We start from the raw sequence: 26,025 nt of genomic DNA on the forward strand, positions 1-26,025 counted from the left end.
AAATGCAATCTAGGTTGATCTACCCCTTCTTTTCAACTTTGGACTCAACTCATTGTCTGTTTATAAATGAACTTATTTTATTGTCTGTTTATAAATGGACCTCCTAATAATGTACTCATGCTAAATGGTTGAAGCAATTTAGAAGCAGACTGTGAAGAGCAGTGATTCCCAAAGTGGGCACCATCGCCCCCTGCAGCGATCCAGGGGGGTGGTGATGGCCACAGGTGCATTTATCTTTCCTATTAATTGCTATTAAAATTAAAAAAAATTAATTTCCAGGAGGCCAAGTAATATTTTTTCTGGAAAGGGGGCAGTAGGCCAAAAAAGTTTGGGAACCACTGGTGAAGAGCCCTGAATGCCATGTCAAGAAACTTGTATTTTATTAGGAAGGCAATTCATATTTTTAAGCTTTGGTTATTTTTTTTCAGTGGTATAAATTATAAGACTGTGTGGGAAAGGAGAGAGGTTGAAGGCAGGAGATTGGTTAGGAAAGGTATTGGAATAGTTTGAGCCTGAATTAAGATGGTATTAGTGGTAATAGAAAAGAGAGAATGGATTCTTCAAAGGTATAATCAGTGGGATTTGGTAACTGAGTGGGTATGTAGAGTGAAGGAGTCAGGGATAGCTCTCAGGCCATGTTGACAAATCTATGGCACGCATTCCAAAGATGGCATGCAGAGACCTCTCTGTGGGTACACCAGGCCACTAGCTGGGAGCCTGGCCTGGCCCTGAACACAGTGGGTGGGGTACTCGAACCTCTCTCCACCTTCCAGGCAGAACTCAGCCCTGCCTTCATGGCTGGGAGCCTGGTCCTGACCCCAAATGCAGGGGGTGGGGCAATTCACACAGTTAGGAGGCAGGGCATGCATTTGAGGGTGGGGCATAGCACACAATCTGGGGGATGGGGCATGGCATGGGGTCCCTAAAAAGTTCTAAAAGATTTGCCATCACTGCTCTAAGGTTTTGAGCTTGAGTGGTTGGGGGAAAGGTGATACAATCAAAAGAAATGGGGAGGATTTTAGGATGAAGATGACTGATTCATTTTGAGCATATTTAGTTTGAGATACCAGTGGGTCACCCAAGTAGAGAGAGTCTAGCAGACACTGTAGATATGGGACTGATTCAGATTGGGCAATCATCTGCATGAGGTGATAATAGAAACTAGTGGAATGAATGAGACTGCCATGGGAGAGAGTATAGAGAGAGTGTTAAACATGGAACATGGGGAACATTTTGAGGAGGGAAGAAGAAGAGCTGGTGAAAGTAAATGAAAAGGATTAGTCAGAGAGAGGAAGGAGAACCAAAGATAGTATGTTGTTAGAGAAGCATCATGAAGAGAGAGTATTGTGTTGGGGAATGATCATTAGTTATAAAAATGATACAGAAAGGTGAAAGGAGGACTGAGAAGAGGCTATTGAAGCTGGACATTAGGAGGTAACTGATGGCTTCAGAAATTACTTTCATTAAAAATATTAGGAGTAGGTGCCAGATTGAAAGGGGTTGAAGAGTGAGTGGGTAGTAAATGGAGGAGGGAAATGTACCCATATTAGAAGTTTTAACAGTGAAGTAAACAATAGGTGGAGAAGCTAATGCCACCCAACCATCCTTAGGCAGAAGTGGCTCTTGGTACCCCCAGGCTTCAGTATATTAAAGAAGTTCCTCCATCCACCCAATCTCCCAAATTCAAGGTTTGTTATGATCACCAAACTAAGAGTAAGGAGGTAAGGCAATGTATCTCTTTCTATATACCATGAAAGGAAGACATGAACTCCTGATGAAGGCAAGGCTCAGCTCCAGATATAGCCAGAGCATATGAACTATGGGCTCTGTTTCATCTCCTTCTGAAAGTCCCTCAACATCTCCCACTGTGCCATGCCCCCTGGCCGACTTCTACATCAGGTGTAATATTCATTTTCTCATTAATGCAACTTCACTGGGCAATGTCCTACTATTTGTTGTTAACCCACTTTGTGGTATCTTTCTTTTTGGTATTAATAAGGTCTAAGAACTGACAGTGGTGCATACATGCAGGTAAGGAAAGGACTAGAGCAAAAGGTTGTCCTACAATTGTTGGAAGGCCCAAGGAACAACAGGCGTTTTTACCATCCCCAGAGGGAGATAAAGTTAGAACCAGGGAAACCTCAGTGTAGGTTCTTAGAATCAAGAAAGGTAAGGAGGGCCTGGGTCCATCCAGAAGTTTGGTGGTCAAGTTTTTTCATGTCCCTACATTCTTGCTATGTGTAATCTTGTTAACAAATGTCTTTTTTTTTTTTCAGATGTAGATTTAGGATGGTCAATCAAAAGAGAAAACTTTGGGAGGGAGTCTCTCCTTTACCCCAGAGTTCTATGGGTTAATAAACTTGAGAAAGTGGGAGAAGAAAAGACAATATGGTTTAACCTTATATTAAAATATGTCAGTTCTTGCTTGGGTTTCAAAATAGTGAAGTTGGGGAGGAGAGCAGATGAAAGCAGAATGTAAGCAAAAGATAAGGAACTTCTTAGAGCAGAAGGACTTTTCCTTCCTAATATGGGAAAGGTAGAATGACTTGTTAGTTAAAAGCAAGAAAATTGATTGTTCAAATGAGAGGCTGTTTGCATATTTTTGTGGTTTTCTAGGCTTTGAAGTTTTTGATGAATAATTGTCAGATTTCTCTCTCTCTCTCTCTCTCTCTCTCTCTCTCTCTCTAGATTCTTTCTGATAACTACCAGATGCAAGATGCATTAGAAAGATCTGATGAGATGATGGCTGTAGCAAAAGATCTGTTTGGTGATGCTCCTCGTAGGCGCACAGGTAACTTGTTCAATTTAAGGATGAGAGGTGGGGCAGCCGGGTGGCTCAGTGGATTGAGAGTCAGGCCTAGAGTTGGGAGGTCCTAGGTTCAAATCTGACCTCAGACACTTCCCAGCTGTGTGACCAGGAAGTCACTTGACCCCCATTACCCACCCTTACCACTCTTCCACCAAGGAGCCAATAAACAGAAGTTAACAAAAAAAAAGATGAGAGGTTTTCTTTTATTAATGGTAACACTACCACTGTATATTGAATACAGTACTTTTTCCTAATCAGCTGATGAACCTATAGGTTGATCTGGTTAAATTAATATGTACATATATCTGTTAGTTATCCTTTGGTCATTTAACTTGTATCCATTAGGAATTTTACGGCTTGTTCTAGATAAGCTGTGATGAGTCTTTCAAGCCTTACAAAGTCTGTGATTCTGTGTTAGCTACAAATAGCATAAGCTACTGGAACTCAACTTATTTTAAGATATTTATAGGAACTATATATTAGACTGTGTGTATATAGTTATATATATAGATTATATTGTTAACAAGAAATGGCTCATTTAACTTTCATTACAATTAATATAACAACAAATAATTATTAAGTTTTAGTCTATGAATTAAAGCATTTTATCAGAATAAAGCTCATTTTGAAACCAAAAACTTCTTCAAAAGCCTCTCGAAAAGTATATTTTAAAAATTCATTCTAATGTGAAAGGTAAGGGCTTAAAAAAAAAGTATATTTTAGGGTAGCCTGAGTCGGGATGTCTTAGCCTTAGACACTTTCTAGCTGTGGGACCCTGGGCAAGTCACTTAATCCAAATTGCTTAGCCTTTATTGCTCTTCTACCTTAGAATTGGTATTGACTCTAAGACAGAAGGTGAGGGTTTAAAAAAAAGTAGACATTTAATGACTTGGACAGTGTGGAGTACTGGGAATGGTGGGTTAGCCTTGGAGTAAGGAAGATGATGTAAGTCTAAGTCTTGCTTCTATGTGACCTTGGGCAAGCAACTTAACCTCTTAATGCTCAAGGCAATGCTCTGAGACTATATAAGCTGGTATTGGAAGTTTTACTTATCAGGAATTCTCTATACTAGTAAATCATAGATCCATTCCTCCCCCAACCCCCCCAAATGATGGAAACGCTAAAGATCACATTCGAGTATATTGAAATATCCTCTTCTCTGTGGGTACATATTAAGTACCTTAACCCAAAATATAAGACATTCATTTTAATTGGAACTCAGTATTTTATAAAAGAGTATTATAAATAAGACTACTATAAATTACTATAAAAGACTACCATAAATGGAAAACAATCCTGTAGTAATACACAACAGTAATGAACCAAATTAGTGAATTAACCAAATAATTGTGAATTTCTTCTTTGTCTTCTGTAGGCTATCCTAATGTCACAATAGCTCCTGACTCTGAGATTGGTTCTTCCCCTGGCCCTATTGTGTCAAAAAGAGACCCTCTTACTGAGTCAATCCTTACCGAATCTTCTATTGACCCTCAGGTAATGTTATCCATTCTAACTGTAACAATATGTTAAATGCTTGAATTAAATGTAAGCTTTGCAGTTAAAATAGCAGCAAATGTGAATTTTTGTGCCATAGTAATGATTACTCAGTTGCCCTAGCAAAATAATGCTTTTAATGTTTGGTATTAGTATGCTTGAAAAATTAATTATAAAATAGAAAGACTGTTTCTAAAAGTAAAGCACAAATAAGTGTCATCCTTTTATAGTTATATGTCCTGTACATTATTAGTATGTTTAAACCCTAGTGGCTTTGAGAAATGAGGAATTTATTGACTATATAAACAAATATTCCTACATCAGTTATTTGGAACCTAACTAATTGGGACCCCAAATTAGCATGATCTTTTGCTGCAACCATTTTTATGAAAGAGGCAAATCACAAGAAAAGTTCATACTAAAAGTAAAGCTTAAAAAATGTTAGGAGGGAAGGAGAGGGGATACAAATAAGGACTATAACAAATAGTTCCAAGGACTGTTCTGCATTCCATTTATATTCAGCCCAACCTTCTAAATCTGTGCTGACCTTATAGTGACTGATGTCTTCTGAAACTGCCAGTGGAGCGAATGCTGGATTTTGAATCGAAAGATCTTGCTTTGAGCTCTGGCTCTGATGTTAGTTGTATGACCTTGGACAAGTTCCCTTTACATCTTAGCTCCACTTTTCCTTAACTAAAAGATGGAAATAGTGATGCTTTACCTCTCTAACTCGTAGGGTTGTTATGGGCATCAAATAAGATATATCTAAACTACATTATAAACTCTGAGTCAAGTGCTATATCATTATGTTAACAAATTCTATTTATTATGTCCTACTTATTAAATTAGTTAAGTGGACTAATATCAAGGATTCTTTGATTAGCCAGACTCCCTTTATAATTCCATATACCTTAACAGTTCTGTGTAGTTAAGATTTTACTTCACGTGATGTTTTATAAAACTGTATGTAATAACTCACTTTATCTAGTATTCAAGAAAATTCCTGTACATATCCTTCAGGTACATGTACATCCTGTACATCCTTCTTCAGAACATAACTGCAGATCTGGAAGTGGAGGAGGGAAAAGCCTATGAAACAAGGAGGGAAAAATCTGTCACAAAATCTTACACTCTTTACCTTATATTAGAGAGTGGAAATAACTAATCATATGTAACAATAAATTCATACTGTAATAATTCAGAATTTGTGACTATTTGTACATTTTTTTCCAGTTTAGTAAATCCTTTCTTTAAATATATAAAGTAGAACTTTAAACAGGAGTTTACCTTAGTATTTAAAGCTGTTTTAAAAAAGAAAATTCTTTTAAACTATCCCTAGCCATTCCTATTATTAATTAATGTACCAATCACAACTCATTCTTATTTATTGTCACCTTGTATGAGGACCTCTGCTAGGCAGCACTTTGTCTATTTTGAAACACATTTCAAAGTAATAAAAGTTATTTTTCTATAAAAGTATTCATTAATCTTCATTTCTCACAAATTTTATCTTCCTTCTGAATTCATTATTTCTCAGTAAGTAGTTTTTTTTGCTTTGTTAAATATACAGAAACTTCACTATGATGCAGTGGTATATAAAAGCTTGCATGAGATGATTTTCAATTTAGACACCCATACTATCACCGAAGGAGATTTAATTAATAAAATGTTAAAATAACTGTTATTAGTCACTCTTACTTATAAAGTAGTCTTATGTATAGAATTATACCATGTGTTTGATATAGCATACAAAGAGCATTTATTGCATATGTATATAATATGTATTCTATGTACTAAGCATATATAGTATATATGTGTGTATACACCTACACACACACATACATACATACATACACTAACACCCTACTTATATGGAGGTCAGAGTTCTAACAACCATAACCCGCAATAGCTCTGAGAACCCAGAAGTGTTAAATATGTCTAAGCTGTGCGGATATTATCACAAAGTATTGACACTAAAGACTTTATGTATTTTTGGTTTTATTTGGGGGTTTTGGTTATGTATGAGTATGTTCTTACAAAAATTACTTTACTTTGCTTTATAGGTAGAGCCCTGAAATCTCATTCAGAGCTCATCATATCTATTTAGGTATAAATTTTGTAAATTGGATGATTTGACATTTTTAGTACACATTGGATTAAATATAAGGAATATAAAAGATTGTGTTTTGAAAATCATATTAAACACAAAGGCATCATGGTCTGTAGCTATTAGTGTAGCCTCTGAGGGTACTATTCAATTATAGAAGAGTGATTGATACTTATAGTAATAACCCTGTGTCTTCAATAAAAGGTTGATTGTATTCATTACCTTCTGCTTAAGAGGACAGAAAAGTACACAATACATATTAGGAAGATTCCATCAAAATATTTAAATAGTAATTTCAGTATTTAAAAAGGGCTGAGTTTTACTTAATTAAAAAAATTTCTTATTTTTAACACTTCTTCCCTGACATGCTACATAAATATGTTATGATATATATATGTATATATGTAACATTATTTTTTGTACAGAATCAAAATAAATTGAAGCTTTTGTGATTTTGAATTTATGTTGACAATATTATTCCTAATCCAGAAGAGATTGAAAAAAACTGAGAAAAACTACTTTTCCTTCTGATCAGTGGAACCCTTGCCCAATTTGATCCCATTTCTCTAATTTGCAGACTAGGGAGCAGGCTTTTGTTAACCTTTAGGTTGATATAGTAAAGAAAACAGTGATGTTGTAGAAAAAGACCTGGTTGTTGGTTTAAATTTATGTCTTATACTTATTATCTGTGTGACTTTGAAGAAGTCTCTTTACTTAACTTCTCTGGTCCTCATTTTCCTCATCTATAAAATTAGAAGCATAGATAGGAACTTTTAATGCCTTTCTTGGCTCTAAATCTTTTGAATTATGTGCAGCAGTGGGAAAGAGCCTTGAGGTTAGAGTTCACAATGCTCAAATTCAAATCCTGTTCTGGCTACTTATTGTCATGTGACTTTAGAGAAATAATTTAAAATCTTCAAACCTCAGTTTCCTTTTCTGTAAAATAAAAGTGTTGAATTAGCTGACCCCTAAGTCCCTTGTAATTCTGTCTAGATCAGAAGTCAGTAAACTATGGCCCATTCTGCCTATTTTTCAAGTAGCTGTGTGTTAAGAATGGTTTTATATATATATTTAATTTTTATTTTAAATTTTTATTTTAAAAAATTTATCTAATTAATTAATTTAGAATATTTTTCCATAGTTACATGATTCATGTTCTTTCCTTCCCCTATCCCCTCTCCTGGAACCATTGAGCAATTCCACTGGATTTTACATGTATCATTGTTCAAAACCTATTTCCATAATATTACTATTTGCAATAGAGTGATCATTTAAAGTCAACATCCCCAAATCATATCCCTGTTGAACTATGTGATTGATCATATGTTTTTCTTCTGCATTTCTGCTCCCATAGTTCTTTCTCTGGATGTGGATAGCATCCTTTCTCATAGGTTCCTCTGGATTGTCCTGAATCATTGCGTTGCTGCTAGTAGAAAAGTCTGTTACATTTGATTGAACCACAGTGTATCCGTTTCTGTGTACAATGTTCTCCTGGTTCTGCTCATTTTACTCTGCATCAATTCCTGGAGGTCTTTCCAGTCCATGTGGAATTCCTCTAGTTCGTTATTCCTTTCAGCACAATAATATTCTATCACCATCAGAGACCACAATTTGTTCAGCCATTCCCCAATTGATGGGCATCTCCTTGGTTTTTTATATTTTTAAGTAAAATTTATTGTATTCAAAAATATATCAACCATTCTTAGCATGTGTGCTGTTCAAAACCAGTCATGCTACTGTAATTTGCCTCCCCCTGATCAAAATCAGTGAGTCAGCAATCCCAGATGATCAGTAAGCAAAGACTTAGCCCCCATGTAGTATAGTAGTTTTGTAGTTGGGTTCTGGGGAATGGGATAATTGTTCTAAACACACAATTTTAATGTTTTCTTCTGAGTCAGGCTCTTAATGAAGTAGAGGAAGGAGAAGGTGAAGAAACTATCAACAGTCAGTCAGAAGAAAGTGAGAATGAACTCGATAGCTCTCTGAACTTTCAGTCTAATACAAGAACGGATAGGTAAGAGTATATGAAAAAAGTCTCTATGACTTTTTGCTTTTCAAAACGATTTTGCCTATTTATCTCAGCCAAGGAATGATCGTAGCTTAAGCCGATGTCCATGTGTGGGAACAAGAGAGTGCTTCAGCCAGAATGGTGCTACAACAGGGCCCCTGCTATGGAGAAGCTGCTCCATGACCATGCAGAATGCCTCTGCCATGCTTGTAGCTCTCCACAATTATTCTTATTGATCTCTCCGGTGAGGGGAGGGAGGGTGTTGTTGGATGGTTAGAGTCCCTGCCTCTTCTGGGGCAGTGTGTCAAGACCTGTCCTGGACTCCAGGAGATATCTTAAACTCAGTGTGTTCAAAACATGACTTGTTACTGTTCCCTCTAAATGCTCCTTCCCCTCCTACCTTCCCTTAGGACCTAGAGGGCAAACCATCTTCCTAGGCTTTCAGGCTTAGAGCCTGGGAATTTCCCTGGATTCCTCACCATCTCTCACTGCCCTTATCTAAGCTGTTGCCAAGGTCTGTCTCTTTCCCCTTTTCTACATCTCTTGAATATGCTCCCTTCTCTGATGCCAGTCCTTATCACCTCATGCCTTGATTATTTCAAGAGTGGTTCTGCCTGTGTCAAGCTTCTTCCCCCTCCAGTCTATACTCCAACCATCGAAGTACTTTCCCAAAGCACAGGTCTGACCTTGTCCTCCCCTACTCAGTAAACTTTGGTGGCTCCTTGTTGCCTTTGGGACCACATTCTAAATCCTATTGGTATTCAGAGCCTTTTATAACCTAGCCCCTTCCTACCTTTGCATACCTTCTTGTACCTTACTCCCCAATTCATACTCTTGGATCCAGGCCTCCTGGCTGTTCCATGAACAAGATGCTCCATCTCTTGGTTCTCCACATTTTCTCTGGCTATCCTCTAAGCCTGGAACACTGCTGCCTCCTCTCTGACTGTATTAAGCTTGCTGGATTCCTTTAAGTTCCAGATGTGATTTTACCACCTTCTATAGTGTTTGTGTGTTGTCTCCTCCATTAGATTTTAAGCTCCTTGAGGACAGGGACTATCTTTTATTTCTTTTCATATCCCCAGTGTTCAGCATAGTAGGTGCTTAATAAATGCTTATTTGAAATTGGCCTTTTTATATTATATAATTGCCTCTATCCCTTATTAAGTTAAGAAATCATCTTGTACTCATAGTTGTGAAAGATGTATGATCTGTTTTTTTTTCTCTTTTTCTGTTATGATCTTTAATATTCAAGTTGCATATCTATTTTGAATTTACTATGGAATATGTAATGGATTTTTCTTCACTCACTTTAAATTTTGCAGACTTGGTATTTTTATTCTTTATAATTTAATTTTCTCTGCCTGAGAACACTCTTTTACTATGTCTTTGGGATGGAGGTCTAGAATAGACAGGCCTAGTTCTTATTTCTGCTCTACAGGAAGTTTCTCTGGTGATTCTTGAATTACAAACAGATTGTGTAATACTGTTGATTATTTAAAATCTACTCTATGGTTGTCAGCATCATTCTCTAATCATTTTTTCCTATCGGAAATGAAAACATTGTTTTCTCTTTGGATCAAGAGACAATCTGACTGGAAGACAGGAGACTTGGGTTCAGTTTAAGCAAGTCAGTTGCTGAGCTTCAATATCTTATTTATGCAGTAAAAGGATTGATGTAGGTGATTCTAAAAGTTCCTCTAGACTTGATCAAATTGAACTAAAGTTTAGTCAGACTTGTTGATATTTTGTTGCCACTTAAAAATAACTATTTACATATGAATACTTTGTCTGAAGGCTTCTTCAGCGTCTAAATGAAGAGAACTCTGAATTCATTTCTAAGTTATGTACAAGTATGCGGCAGAAAATTGCTACGTCGCAAAAAATTACTCCACCATCGACTCCAACAGTTGCTATTCCATCATTGGAACATAGAGGTTAGTTCCAACAATACATTGTTCTTGATACTATTTTAATAGCTCACATTTATATAGTCCAGAATTTTCTTCACAACAATCCTGTGAAGAAGTATTATCTCCATTTTATAGGTGAGAAAACAGAATTCTGAACAGAGAAGTTAAAAGGCTTGCCCAGGGTTACAGATTAAGCATCAGAACTGGGAATTGAGGCTAGTCCTAAATCCATTACTCTCCACTTCCATGATCCATCAAGAAAAGGGCCTACTATGTAGTATTCTTTATAAAACAGGACCATTGTGAAAGGAGGGAGTATCAATTGATTTGGGGCCATATTAGCCTAATTGGATGTGATACTGATTTTTTTTGTAAATTTAATTTAACTTTATGTTTTGCTTACATGAGGTGAAGTTGTTTCCTTTCAACAGCTCTGAATGCTACTAATGCAGTCAAGAGGATCCAGTCAAGGCTTCCGCCTGAGGAACCTACAGGGAATGAAGACTCAAATTATGTGGTGGGACAAGTGCTGAATCCTAACTCAAGAAAACAGAAACAACAATTAGCCAAAGGTTTACTTTCCTTATTGATAAAGATGGATAATATGCTTAAATTGATAGAACCATTTTGTTGCTGAATAGACTTTTTTTTCCTGTAGCCATGTTGCCAGATACCAAGCTAAAATAGAAGTTTATTGAAAAATGCCAGGAAACATCTTTCTCTATTCCAAGCAGCTCTGTAGGGAACTGATTCTATTTTATTTACAGTAGGTGTTGTAGCATACTCTTTCTGAATTATAAAAAGTAAAACTATCAAATATGTGTTTATTTTATCTTATTTTTAAAATGTTTTATTGATGTATTTTATTTTAAGATTATAAGCATTTACTGATTACTTCCACTCTATGAGAAGTTTAAGGTCTCTTGTAACAAAGCCAAACAGTTAATATAGTGACCTCATCTGAAAAGGAATGCAGCATTCCATATTTGTAGTACCCTCTCCCCCATTAACAAAATCTGTTTCTCCCACTCCCCATTCCATTGGGGGGAAAAGAAAAGAAATTCCATGTAACAAATATGGATAGTCAAGCAAAACAAATTTTCTCATTGGCTGTATACAAAAATATTTATGTCTCAGTTCTCAAAATTATTTATTTATATAACATACATGTGATAGAATAAATTGTTCATCTAGTTCTTTACTCTACATGTTTGTATCATTCTTTCTGTGTTTCTTTGAAATCATCTGTTTAGTAGCATAATAGTATTCCATCACATTCATATACCACAAGTTATTCAGCCATTTTTCAATTGATTGATATTCTTTTAATTCTTAGTTTTTTACCACCACAAAATAATTGCTATAAATAATTTTGCATGTTTTTTAAATCATTTTTTGTGGGGAGGGTAAAAGCCAGGTAGTGGTATAGCTGGTCAAAGGACATAAATTATTTAATTACCTTTTGTGTATAATTCCAAATTGTTTTCCCAAATGATTGTATCTATTCATAGATGTCTACGAATAATGCATCATTATGCTTATTTTCCCACAGCTCCTCCAAAATTTGTCATTTTCTCTTTGTTAATTGGATAGGTATGACGTAGAATGTCAAAATTGCTTTGAGTTTTCCTAATTAGTAGTTATATGTAGCATTTTTTGTGTGTATGGGTATAGATAGCCTAGATTTCTTCTTTTAAGAACTGATTTTTTCCTATTTTTAGATCATTTATCAATTGGAGAATGGCTCTTATCGACAAGTGATAAGAGATGATTGATTGTGTGTGAGGGCCAGGTAATCAGGGGTTAAACCCACCGTAACAAACAGCTGTGGAGAAAGAGAGAGAAAAATAGAGATAGAAAGAGCAAACACCTGAAAGACTGGGAGGGACCCTGAGTGGGTGAGGCACAAAGCACATAGGCTAGGTCTATCCTTTATTATGACAAAGAGAAAAGTTTTTATAGATTAAGTAGAGTATAAGAATTATATAATTCTTAGGGGTGTAACTTCCTCACAGAAAATTGTTTATGAAAAGATTTTTACCCAAAGCATTTTCTAAATCATTTCTACAACCCCAAGTAATTGAGGAATATTGACAATAACGGGGATTTATAGGAATCTGGGGAAAAGAAAGTCTGGGTCATTTGGTCATGACTTTACAAAAACTTCTTTGGTCATCAAAATAATGAACAGCTTCAAGAATTATTATGAAGGAAATTTTTCAAGAGATGTCTGTTTTTTGGTTATAGTTAGATAGTACTTTTTGAGCAGCTATTTTGAGATCCCAGCCCTGCCATGAAATCCCAGGCAAACTCATAAATATATTTTTATAGCTGCTTTTCCTCAGTGGGCCTAATTTGTATTTAGGTTCCTTCATATATCCTCACATCTTATGAATCTGAATCAATTCTGTACACATATGCACATATATGTTTATATGTACATAGAGATTTATATTTATAGATTTTCTAGCAGATTTTTGGATGCATTCTTGCCTGGTTTCAATTAAAAGATGTTTCTTTCTTACTCTCAGTGAAGAAGAAATCAGATTTATCTGTTCCCACCAAAGCGAAGAAAAATGTTTCTTTCAACAACATAACCACCTCAGATACATCAAGGGGTGATGGCTCCAGCCTGGATGTCCTGAAACACATGATACACGAAGTAGAACATGAAATGGAAGAGTACGAACGATGGACAGGGAGGGAAGTCAAGGGATGGAAAAACAGTCAAGGTTTGACTGGTTTTACTTTGTCCCTAGTGAGCTCTCTCTGTCGGCTAGTGCGTTACCTTAAAGAGGTAAGAGAAAGCCCTGGCCTACGTGAATGTTTTTAATTTCTACTTAACTTTGTTATAAGTGTAGGAATAGTCTGAATTACCAAACTAAGTGCAATAAACACTTAAATATATATGTTAATAGTAAAAACAAAAGGGTTCTATACTTTAATAATATCTTTATTAAAATTTTAGCCTCAGATAGTTGTTCATTGGGTACCAAGTGAAAATCAATATGATAAGGAAATCCATACTAATTTTAATTTGAGTCTAAATGAAATGTAAGTAGAAAGACTTCAGATAAGATCAAAACACACATCAGACCCAAATAAAAGGAATAACTAACTTATTTGCAATTTTGGATTATTTTACATTGATTCTGTAAATTCACAGCTGAGAATTGAGGATGAAATAAGATTAATTTTGTTTGGTCCTCTTTGGTGATTGTGATAAAGGAATGGGAGATTCACCATACAGCTAACTCACTTTCCTTATCCCTATTTTAGAAATGACAAGACTAAATACATTTTAGCATCATATTGCCTTTTGCTTCCTATTTTCATCTTCTTTATGTTCAGGCAGTAGCTTAGTTGTAACTATAGTAATTGCAAGTAGATAATACCTTTATTTTGATTAGTATTATTTAATAGATTCTGGCATGGCATCATTTTGATCTTAAAAGTAGCTATTTTTTGTTGTGAACATAACATATAGAACAAATAAATTGAAAAACTTTTCCTTTTCTTTTTTTTAGTTCAGTTACATTATAAATAACTAATATTCTTATTGAAGAATTAAATTATTTACAAAATTAAATATTTCTTATAAACTTGATAGCTATCAACAAAAAACAACAACAAAATAAGCACTCAAAATGTGGAGTTAGAATCCACATTAAATCTTGTATTTAACAAGATTGAGGCAAATGAATTAACAAAGGAAAAATGCTTTTGCTTTTTGTCGTCTTTCATGTCAGCCTGAAGTTCTACATTTCCTGGCTTTGATTTCCCCCCATTTTTATGGAATTGTAGTTAATTTGCATACAGTTTTGTTTTTCTTTTCACACCTCTTTATATCCTTCATATTTATCATTTTATGACAACTTAAAAGAATCTGTTGTATCAGTACACTATAATTTCATCAGCAGTGTCCTAGCTGTTGAATACAACTTTTTCTAACTTTTTGCTATTACAGATAGAGCAACTATGAAATTTTTTAAACATATAGGTGGTTTTTTTACACTTAAAAAAATGTGAGGATTAAGTTCCAGCAATAGAATCACACTGAGTTAAAAGAAGGTACCAATTTTATGACTCTTATTTTTCCATTTAATCTTAAAAATGCATAATAATCTAGGTTTTCATTAGTTATACTACTGGATATTCTGTTATTCTTTTACTAAATGTCATGATATTAACAATTCAAATCAGTCTTCAAATTGTGTTTTTTAGAACTGGTTTGTGTTATCTAAAGTTCTGCCTCATGTAAAATTATTTAGAAAGTAGCTTTAAAATTATAAATTTTCTTCACATTGTTCATCATGCCCTTTTTTACAGTATAGGGCATGTATTTTTGTGTATGAAATTCGCATGTATTACTTTTATGCTTTTTTTCCCCCACTGATCCTTACTTCCTGCTTCTATTTCTCTTTTAACTATAGAAATGTGCTGCCTCTTTTTCAGAGTGAGATGCAATTGCGTAAGGAAGTAGATACAAGGCAACGCCTGGAAGTGGTATTAGGTGATCATCGAGAATTGATTGATGCCCTGACTGCTGAAATTCTACTTCTCAGAGAGGAAAATACTGCTCTACAAGTACTTTAATGAGATTCCAAGCTTTTAATGTGTGACTATTTTGAAACTTACTTTAAAGATTTAATAAGGATTCTAGTACGCCTGTTGATGGTGTAATTTCAGTATTTGAAATTAGTTATAATTACTTATCAGATATTTGTTGTCATTACTATTGACAGAATTTAATGAGTGAGCACCTGCTGTCTGTAGAGCAGTGTGCTACATATGGGATGTAGAAAGAGTCATAGAGGAGCAGCTAGGTAGCACAGTGGATTAGAGAGCTAGGCCTGAAGACAAGAGGCCCTGGGTTCAAGTCTGGCCTCAGACACTTTTGGTGTGGCTTTGGGCAAGTTGCTTAATCTCCTTTATCTAACAGTTACTACTCTTCTGCCTTGGAACAAATACTTAGTATTGATTTTAAGACAGAAGCTAAGGGCTTTTTTTCTTTTTTAAAGAAAAGAAAGAGGAATAGACATGGTCTACCTTCTAAAGGAGCTAATGGGTCTCTAAAACAGTTTGGAGTGGCTTTTGCTAAATGCCAGTTGTGGAGATCTCTATCTATCATCTCTGATAATCTGATAAGGACAGTTTAGTTGATAAGGAAATAAGGACAGGACAAGGGAGTTGTCTTTTACCTCATGTTTCCTGCTCTGGCTCCAGGAGCATGGAGTTTATTATATATATTTCAAAACTTATTTCACACAAAAGAATTCCCCCCCACCCCCAAACTTTGAAGATGCGCAGAAGTTACAAATTATGTCACATCAAAACACAAAACATTGGCTTCAGAATAGACCATGGCCAAGGCTGAATTTTGACTGGCTTATCAGAAAGCCAAGTTGGGGAGTATTTTGGCCTTGGCTATAACGGGCAGCAGCATTCCTTGCTGTGTTAACCCTTTAAATTCAGGTTTGATAGGAACTTAAAGCTTTTCAATAAGGTCTTAATACTTTTCAAGAAGAAATTACAAGGATCACAAAAGGGGTCAAAAGAGGAGTCTCAGATTTTTATCTAGTCTCTTATTGGCTTCCCACATATTCTTCCTTTTCTTTTAAATTGAAAAGGGCAACCACCTGTTGGGCTGTGTGAATTTCTCTTATGAGGGCCAAGGGAAACTTTTAAGTTACACAAATTTGGGGATGAAAAGAAAAGAGGACAATAACAATGATCCAATGATTGCTAGGTGCATTGACAAAAAGCCAATTAGGGGGCAGTCCCCTTTGGCACAAGAGTGTACATTAAAAACAAATGCATTCAATTCCCCATAGTTCAAGCAACTGCACCCCAAAGTTCATTTTTGGATCTTCTTGATGCAGTGTAGGTCTCTGCAGGCATCTTCATGGTGTCTTCTCCAAACAGGTTTGTTGTCTGGATTCTGGGGAGATGGGAAATTTCTTATCCTGAAATTACTCTCAAAAGAATTTAAACTTTACATTATAGATTATAAAACATACATTTTTCTCTGAAGAGGGTTAAGGCAAACATCCAGATCAGTTAAGGATACATGGCTGAGTTTTTGGGTTGTGTGAATCAATTGTCAAAAGAAATTTTAAAAATTAAAAAAAAATCCAAATAAAAGAGAGGGAAAAAATAAGTTGTGAATGAAATGTAAAATATCAAAGTCTTATGTGCAAAAATGTAGGGAAAATTAAACTTATAGCAGGTCCTTGTATCAAGGCCCAAGTAAAGTGATTTAAGCAATGGGGCAATTACCCATTCAGAAGCCAGGACTATAGAAAGTTACCACACTTATATGAGAAAGAAAAGGACCAAATTTTTTGTGAGAAAGGGAAGTGTCTTTTCCTGGTCTGATTTGCCTGCACTTGAGCCAGGGTGATGGCCAGCCTTTGGTATTTAACTAGGATGAAGCTCAAGGAAGTCCAGCCTCTAACCTATGTCAGAAAAGCTACAACCTCGAACCCAATCGCTAAGTTTAAGTCCTTCAGCATTGGCATGAGAAAGTTTTGTCAATCCTTCTTGGATTGGTATCGTCTTTTTTGACCTTGTGGTGCTAGGCACTGTGCAGTTTCTCACCAATCCCATTGGACTGGGTGGTCTCCTTAACCTTGTGGCTCCTTTGTTCCCTTCTCCTAGAATCAGACAGAATCATTAATTATAGTCCCATAATATTTACCAATTCATGGCAGGTTTCTATAGACTAAGGCTGTGTGGGTATGCATTAATATTAAGTTTATATTTCTGTAAAATCAAAAAGGATTAATATTGATAATATGTAATTTAAGTACAAAAAATGAGAAAAAGTGAAAAAAGTCAATTATTCTATATATTAAAAAAATTAAAAGGAAAAGCAATAAGAAAATTAAAAATTCAGGAAAAATACAATGTTTTTAAGTAAAAAAATGTTTTAAAAATCAAAATTATATATATAGTTAGTGAAATGTCTTTTACCCAAAAATTGGATCCATTTTCTGTATGAATAAGATAAAACCTCGATCCCCATATTATAATTCTGGGGCATTATTTGTTTCCTTGTATTTGTAATTAGTTATTCCAATTGATGGTCAGAAAATTATACAAATAAATTAATGTACAAGAGATTCAAACTAACTTTCATTGAAACAACACTTGGGATGGGTACAGTTTCTTTAGTAAACAGTGGAACATATTGGCTTACTTTACATTCAAATTTCTGGGGCTTTAATTATTATGTTACTTTGCTTTGAATATGGCAAAAGGAGGGAAGGGAGTATAATATTGTTTGACTTCAGGTAAGAGTCAAGAATTATTTATCAATGATATCTTTCTTTTGAATGGTGAATCCAAATTAGTAATCCATAAATGAGTAATATCAGTTGTAAATCATGACTTTTACCTTAAACAGTAATTACTACCAATAGCATTTGTAAGGTTTCCAAGATTTACATACACAATAAAAAATTAAAATGTTACAAAATATGAAAAACAAATTTTCTTTTCAACAAATTCGCAATGTATAAATTATCTGGTAATTCTTTCCAATAATACAGAAAAAGAGTTAACAGCTTTGCTTGGAATTAAGTTTTCATTAATGTTATCTTGATTAGAGAGGGTTAAGGCAGGGACTGGTTATTCTCTTAACTTATAGTGATAGTCAGTTTACTTTAAACTTTTTGTTTATAATACAAATCATATATTATTGCAAATAGGCATGATCAGTTTTTAACAAATATCTTTTACACATAGTTTACATTTAAACATATGTTTTCAGTTTTCACAAAGTAAGGTACATGTTTTGATCTTGATACAAAATTACTCTTTAAAGGATATTGATTTAAAACTTCAAAATTTGCAACCAGGTACCTTGGAATATTCTTACATTTGCAAATAATTGTTTTATTTCAGGTCCCTTAGGATTACTGGGATGATCAATATTTTTAGTTAAATGCATTCTTCAATTACACTGCTATAATATTGGCAAGTTTGTTAATTAGTTTTAATTGCATCAAAATCACTACAAAGTAAAAGATATTATAATAATATTAATGCCATCACAATCAAGTACATATTAACAGTGATATCAAATTATTATGAGGGTTATGCATTTTGTTATAATTTTATATTCTGGATTTGAATGCATTATTACAAATCACAAATATGAGAATACAGTCTATTCAATTAACCTTTAAATACTAGTGAAATAGTGAACATAGGAGACATAATTTGACTAGGATCTAGTAACTTAAAGCATAAATTTAAGTTGTCACAATAATTGCTTTTACATTTTCTAATATTATTTGAAGTAGAGATAACTACTTAAACTGAACCAGATTTCTGTAAGTTACAAAATTAACATTAGCTTCTTATTAATTGTTTCACTTTACTGAGTTTGAGTTAGTAAAAACTATTGCTGAAAATATTTATAGTCAGAGACTCTCCCTCCGATGTGTAGAAAGGGTTAAATTACTTTTGAAACACGCCCAAGGCTGTAGCTGCTTCTCAAGCTGCTGTGCTCTTTAACTCTTTAGTTACTGCATTTATAAAATTTGCCCCATTATTTTAAAACCTTGATGATTTATCACTTCCAAATGAATATTAATTTAAACTTCACTACATCCAAATTGTCCCTGATTAAAACTTCTTAACAATGTTTCCCTACATATACCAATTATTCTTTCAGAACTCTGCTTAAAGAAGAATAAAACCTGTAGTCTGGCCTCTCTATACCCTCTCTATACCTTAGGAAAAATCTACATACCTGATTAAATATTTCTTTTAAGTCATGAACTAGTATCCTCATATAATTTGCAATCCTCAAATTCAGTTTGATAAGCACTTTTGGCAAATCTGATTATTTTAATCCATATTTTACACACTGCAAGTCTTAATAGATAACTTCTTCAATATAAAGTTTGTGCATATTTAAAATTAACTGAAATTTCATTTTCTAACTAGTAGTCAATAGATTTATACTATACCATCAGTATCTATTCAAATTCTTAGTAAACAGGTATCCTAATGAATTAGAGAAAGGGCTGTGAATTTTGAGAAAAAGGAGCTATGTTTTTTGACTTTCCAAAATTATTTCTTGCTAAACTGAGGCAGCATGGATGATCCAATTTTGGCTTAAAATTTTCTCATGAGTCATTCTCTGATTAAAGGGGTCTAATTACAAAATATAAGCCAGTCGTATTGTTTTAATAATTTATAAGTTAAGATTTTCACTAACATCAGTGTGATTAATGGTAGATTAAACTTGTGTCAGTCCAAAAAGTTTTTACCACTCTCAGTTAAGCATTTAGGAGAACTGATGATTCTGATTAGCTAAAAAAGTTTTAAATTGCACTTCTGTACTTCAGTACACAGTTCAGAATCATTGCTTTTTCTGTATGAATAAAATTTTTTCTTAGATTGCATTTAGAATCCTTGGTAAATTTGATTAAATATATATCTCAGTATTTAACCTGTTGATATAATTTGGTGGTGGGATCAAATCTGTCCCCTTTTATTGTCTTATGATTTCTTTGTTCCCTTTCTTATGGCCAGTAAGAAATGGAAGAAGAAATGTAGACAAATTATCTTGTTGATTCTCGCCTTAATGAGAGCAGAGAATATGATTTCTTTTAATCAATTAAATTCTTTTAGAGTTTAAAACACTCAGAAATCCATTAGAGAGGTTATTTTTCTGAATTTCTCAAACTCCTCTGTCTGTCTTTCTCATTCCTCCAGAATGAATGAGAAAGAGAGAGATTTATTTTCTTCAAAATTCCATTGTGATCACAGACAAACACAACAATAAACTTAAGATTCAAATTGATCAGAGACACGTAGACACAACATAGACACACAGATTGATCAAGGACACATTTCCCGGGCATTTCACGCACACTCTAACAAATATATCACATCCTATCAAAGATCAATAAATCACATCTTTCATTGCTAAAGAAATCTGGAGAAAAAAGAAAGTTTATTATTCAGAGAATTGATTAAGTCTAGCAAGGAACTGGCTAAACTAGGATGAATTCTTGGATTAAATTTAGTCATTGGTGAGGCCGGTGGTTGGCCTCCTTTCCATCTTCCCTGAAATCTCTTATCAGGTAATCTGTAACCATTTCGATGGAATTTGGAATTACAATTTTTCTTCCAGTGGTAACCTTTCTCACATCTGGGACACAAAGAGTTAGAGGTATTGGAACAAGAACTTTTTACAGCTTTTGAGCCCTTAATCATTTCAGAATATGTTTTTCCTTTCAGGGCTGCTGCGATGGCTATACTCTGCATTTATGCTGGAGTAAAGTTCTCACAAGCTTTCACATAGTCACTAATAGTCCCATATTCTTTAACATTTTGAAGCATGCTCTGACACACATTATTGGCATTGTCATAGGCAAACTTTTTGACTATTACCCGGATTGCATATTCATCAATTGTATATTTTTTTACCTCCTGATTTAACCTTTCTACAAAATCTGAGTATCTTTCCTCTGATCCTTGTCTAATCTCTGCCAAACTTGTGGACAGTTTCTTAGTTACTGGGATCCTTTTCCAAGCCTCTAAGGCACACTTCGTACATTGAATTAGAGCTTCTCTAGGTAAATTAATCTGATCGGCATGTAATTCCCATTCATTTATTCCAAGTAACATTTCTTTAGTAACTCTAATGCCCTGTTTCTTATTAATGGCTGCCTTCTGTTTTGCCAGTTCATCAAATTCTGATTTCCAAAAGAGGTAGTCCCCTGCAGCAAGGGAATATCTCTAGGTCTGAATCCAATCAAAGGGGGTCATCCAAATTGCCCCCAAAGTTTCCACCAAATTTAAAGTTATGGAGAAGCAGGACCATATGAAACACAAGCTGTCTTAATTTCTTTTAACACTTTGTAGGGAAGAGGCTCCCATGTAGGAGCTACTTCTTCATCATCATCCAGTTCATCTGCTCTAAAAATAACTGGGAAACAGAAAGACATGTCTCAGTCCTTCCAAGCATTTTTTAGGGCTCCTTTAAAACCTATATTAGGGGGCTGTGGCTCCGGAGTTGGAGCTTCAAATGGCAAAGGCTCCTCTGCTTTTATCTCTCTTTCCTCTTTTGAAGAGAGGTTTTTAGGTGGGGGAAGGTCTGCTGCTAGTGACTTTTTTCATTTGAATTTTAAAGCTCCAGTTTGATTTACTATGAGCTTTTTCCTCTTCCTCTGATTCTAAGACTGAAACCTTAAAGATTTCATTCTCTGCATTCTGACCAGATGACAAAGTTGTTTTTTTAGCAGCCAATGAAATTTTTTCTGACATTTGTTCTGATCCGTACTCAATATAATAATTTTTCAAATTATTGCCAACTTTTTGCCAGAATTCTAAGGGAATCGACGGGTTACAATTTTGAATATGATCAAGAAATTTAGTGAGCTGTTCTTTACTAACTTTTACTCCCCATTTTCTGAGGATGTGCTTAGTTATATCAATAAAAAGAGTTCTTTCCTTTGATTCACAGTGTCCCATCCTATTAATCTATTCTTTTACTTCTAGTGTCTTCCTTTAAGGGGAGAGTTCTGATCTGTATTTCTTGCCCTTCTTCCGGCAGAAACTAAACTGTCATAATTTGGGAGTTGTCTGAGGGGAAGGGCAAATATTTACCTGAATCCAGTGATCCAAGGTACCTGTTCAGGCGCCAAATGTGGAGATCTCTTTATCATCTCTGATAAGGACAGTTTAGTTGATAAGGAAATAAGGACAGGACAAGGGAGTTGTCTTTTACCTCATGCTTCCAGCTCTGGCTCCAGGAGCATGGAGTTTATTATATATATTTCAAGACTCATTTCACACAAAAGAATCTCCCCCCCCAAACTTTGCAGATGCGCAGAAGTTACAAATTATGTCACATCAAAACACAAAGCATTGGCTTCAGAATAGACCATGGCCAAGGCTGAATTTTGACTGGCTTATCAGAAAGCCAAGTTGGGGAGTATCTTGGCCTTGGCTATAACGGGCAACAGCATTCCTTGCTGTGTTAACAGTGTTAACCCTTTAAATTCAAGTTTGATAGGAACTTAAAGCTTTTCAATAAGGTCTTAATACTTTTCAAGAAGAAATCACAAGGATCACAAAAGGGGTCAAAAGAGGAGACTCAGGGGGCAGCTGGGTAGCTCAGTGGATTGAGAGCCAAGCCTAGAGACAGGAGGTCCTAGGTTCAAATCTGGCCTCAGCCACTTCACAGCTGTGTGACCCTGGGCAAGTCACTTGACTCCCATTGCCTAGCCTTACCACTCTTCTGCCCTGGAGCCAATACACAGTACTGACTCCAAGATGGAAGGTAAGGGTTAATAAAAAAAAAAAAAAAAAAAAAAAGAGGCGTCTCAGATTTTTATCTAGTCTCTTATTGGCTTCCCACAGCCAGTAAAGTAGCATAGACCTGAACAACTACTTGTTTACTGTAAAGGAATATGTCATAATCTTTAAGGGGTATTTTGTAGTTATTTTGTGTGTCCTTTATAATGGTGTCATGTATTTGTATGTTGTAGGTAACCTGGTACTTAACAATTTATTAAATTGAGATAACATAGAGACAGTTTTCAAAATTTAGATTTCATATTGTAAGAGGGAAATTTAGGTATTTTATAGATATGTATTTAAAGTGTGGCCGCCAGGAATCAACAATTCAGGTTGATTCCGTAATTAAATCAGACATAAGTCAGCATCGGGTTAAGGCACTTTATTTACAATCAGGAAGGTAAAGGTATAGGAATAAAGTAAAAGGGAGAGGCTAGTCCAGGCCTGTGGAGGCCTGGATGAGAGAGAAGGTTAAAAGGCTAAATAAATGAAGCTACAAGCCTCAAGGCCTAGCAACCAGATAGGCAGAGTTTGGAAACGGCCTAGGTAGGCCAAGGAAGTCAGCCTAACTTACCCACGTGACAATACAGAGTAGAAGCTGCCTGAGGTCTCAGCTGAGATCCTTCAGCGCCAAGTTCAAGGTGGGAACTGCCTCCACAGGAAGTAACCAACATACTTAAAGAGAAAGTGTCCTTTGTCACTTCCTGTGGGTCCACCCTTGTTCTTTATTTGTTACTTATTGTCATGTGTGGTTAACTCGTCTCCCCTCCCCACTAAGGGAAGTGGGAATGACCTCATCTCAGGTAGGTAGAGTTTTGACTGTAGAATGGACTAGAGCTAATTTTATTTGCACAATCCCCCCTGATGATCATTTTGGGTGCCTAGTCACCCCAAGTGATCATTTTACACAAACATCTTATACCCACAAAGGTCTTCTAACTACAATAGTTAGAGATAAGAGGGAAATGGAAAAGAGAGAAAGCAAAACCAATGTTTTGCTAAGCGCATTGACAAGAAACCAATTGGGGGCAGTCCCCTATTGTCATAACATGTACAATTAAAGTGGCTGTTCAAAACCCATCAGTCCAGTCATTAGTACCCAAAAGTTCATTCTGGATCGCTTGATGCAACAAACCCCATCAGTTCAATCAATTGCAACCCAAAGTTCATTCTGGATCTCTTGATTAAATGTAGATTCTTCAGGCATCTCTCTGCAAACAGTTCATTCTCTGGATTAAGGAATCAGCAAGTTTCTTTCCCTGAGAATTTTTCTCAAACAAAATAAAAAATCTTGGATATAGTAAAAATACAATTAAATCTTGGATTTTATAAAAATTGCACATATATTCAACATTTGATTTTTCAGGAATGTTGTTTAGATATAAAATAAGATGCAGTGTGGTGTAGTGGTAAGAGCTTTAACTTGGGAGCCAGAGGACCTGAGTTCAGTATGTTGGGTAATAGCTGTGTGATCTTGAGCAGGTCACTTAACCTCCTTGGGCCTGAGTTTACTTTTAAAATAAGCGGTTTGGTCTCTTCTAGCTCGAAATCTATGGCCTGATATGTATTTGTATTGTTAGTTTGTTTCTTTGATTATTTGTTGCTGTTCAGTTGTGTCTGACTCTTCATGATACCATTTGGAGTTTTCTTGGAGTGTTTTTGCCTTTTCTCTAGCTCATTTTATAGATGAGGAAACTGAAGCAATAGGATAAAGTGATTTGCCCAGGATCACATGGCTAACTGTCTGAGGTCATATTTCAGCTTGGGAAGTTGAATCTTCCTGAGACCAGGCCCAGAATTCTCTCCATTGTACCACCTAGCTGCCCTTTGATTATGCATAAAAATGTTGTAAAAAAATAAAGACAAGCAATAGTATTTTCCACTTTGGTAGATGTCCTCAGATGAAGACTGGCTGACCACCTATTAAGATGTAGTAGGCCTTCTGGTTCTTATCTGGCTTGGATTAAATGACTTCTGAGGCCTTACTTCAAGATTCTGTGATAATGTGGTTGTTCAAGAATTTAAGGAAAGCTGTAATCAATAGAATGATTACAGCAGAGTTTGATGGGATCTTTCTGGAGAATGTGAATTCATTTCTAGGTTTTTGGAAGAATTAGGTCTTTATAGCTGGCAAAGAAAGAATATTTGGAGAGGTGTGAGGAAAGACTTAAAAGACTGTAAGATCAAAGTATTACATAAGCTAAATTTAGGAAGAATGTCAAGGAAGAATTAGGCAGTCATTAGTGCCAAAGGTAATGTTGAGGTTGGGAAGCACCTATTACAAATTATTTCATTCAGTTAAATTTGAGCTCATTTCTCTTTGCCATCACCAAATAGAGAAGCAGTGTGGTATAGTGGAAAGAATATGTGGTTTGCAGTCAGAAGACCTAGGTTTGAACTTTTCTATATAACTTTTTTCTATAGAATTTTAACCTTTTTTGGGCCTCATTTTTCTCATGTAAAATGATGAGTTTGGGCTCCAGAATTTCTAAAGCCTATGCCAGATCTAGAACCTGAGGATCTGTGATATAGAAAGGTTTTTTTCCCCTTCAAGCTCTTTTTTTATTTTTTTAATCTTCTGATTGTATTATCATTGCCAATTTGTGCTTGATTTATTAAATGCTTAAGTAATTTAAGTTTAAAATTCTTAAATTATTAATAATATTATTAATATTTTATTATATAATATAAACATATTATATAATACATTATGTGTATATTATATAATTAATAATAATATCAGTATTATTAGGAATATTTTTGAGGATGTTTTGTATAACTTCTCTTGTCTCTCCTAATTGTAAGGGTCCTTTGGGCATTTTAAATTGGTTTTAATTTTCTTTTGTGTATGTGTGTGTTTTGCCATTTTCTCTTTGGTATCCTTGTTGGTGGGGAGTAGGAAAGTAGTTGGAGAACCAAAGCCTAGCTTTCTTTGATTCTTATATCTTATAGTTTAATATAATGGATCAGTTTCTAATTTCATTCACCTTGGTATGTAAGCCTTTGGGGCCATACTGCCTTATGGAAGTAGTTTTCAACCATAAAGAATATAAATATTGTAATTAGAGGCAGCTAGTTAGTATAGTGGATGGAGCACCAGGCCTGGAGTTGGAGCATCCTGTGTTCAGATTTGACCTCAGGCACTTCCTAGCTGTATATCCCTGGGCAAGTCACTTAACTCTGATTGCCTAACCCATACCCTGCTGTCTTAGAATTGTTACTAAAGCAGAAAGTAAGGGTTTTAAATATGTGTGTGTAAACATGCACATATATAAATACATATACACAAATTCACGCGTATTGGTAGATTGTCTTGAAATGACATTCATAAAAACTTATGGAGTTCAATAGCAGTATGGTAGATTATAAAATT

The 26,025-nt window shown here is 35.1% G+C and overlaps 1 protein-coding gene across 1 annotated transcript in view; it reads left to right on the top strand.

The window, feature by feature from the left end:
- SPICE1 (spindle and centriole associated protein 1) overlaps nucleotides 1-26,025 on the top strand; it is a 76,839-nt gene that overhangs the window by 33,559 nt on the left and 17,255 nt on the right. Inside the window, exons 5-11 of the mRNA XM_044670093.1 lie at nucleotides 2,689-2,791; nucleotides 4,185-4,303; nucleotides 8,309-8,424; nucleotides 10,213-10,352; nucleotides 10,760-10,900; nucleotides 12,860-13,125; nucleotides 14,784-14,915. Of these exons, the coding sequence (XP_044526028.1) occupies nucleotides 2,689-2,791; nucleotides 4,185-4,303; nucleotides 8,309-8,424; nucleotides 10,213-10,352; nucleotides 10,760-10,900; nucleotides 12,860-13,125; nucleotides 14,784-14,915 (1,017 nt within the window). The remainder of the gene's footprint in view (nucleotides 1-2,688; nucleotides 2,792-4,184; nucleotides 4,304-8,308; nucleotides 8,425-10,212; nucleotides 10,353-10,759; nucleotides 10,901-12,859; nucleotides 13,126-14,783; nucleotides 14,916-26,025) is intronic.

The sequence above is a fragment of the Gracilinanus agilis genome, chromosome 3, assembly GCF_016433145.1.
Source record: "Gracilinanus agilis isolate LMUSP501 chromosome 3, AgileGrace, whole genome shotgun sequence".
NCBI lineage: Eukaryota > Metazoa > Chordata > Mammalia > Didelphimorphia > Didelphidae > Gracilinanus > Gracilinanus agilis.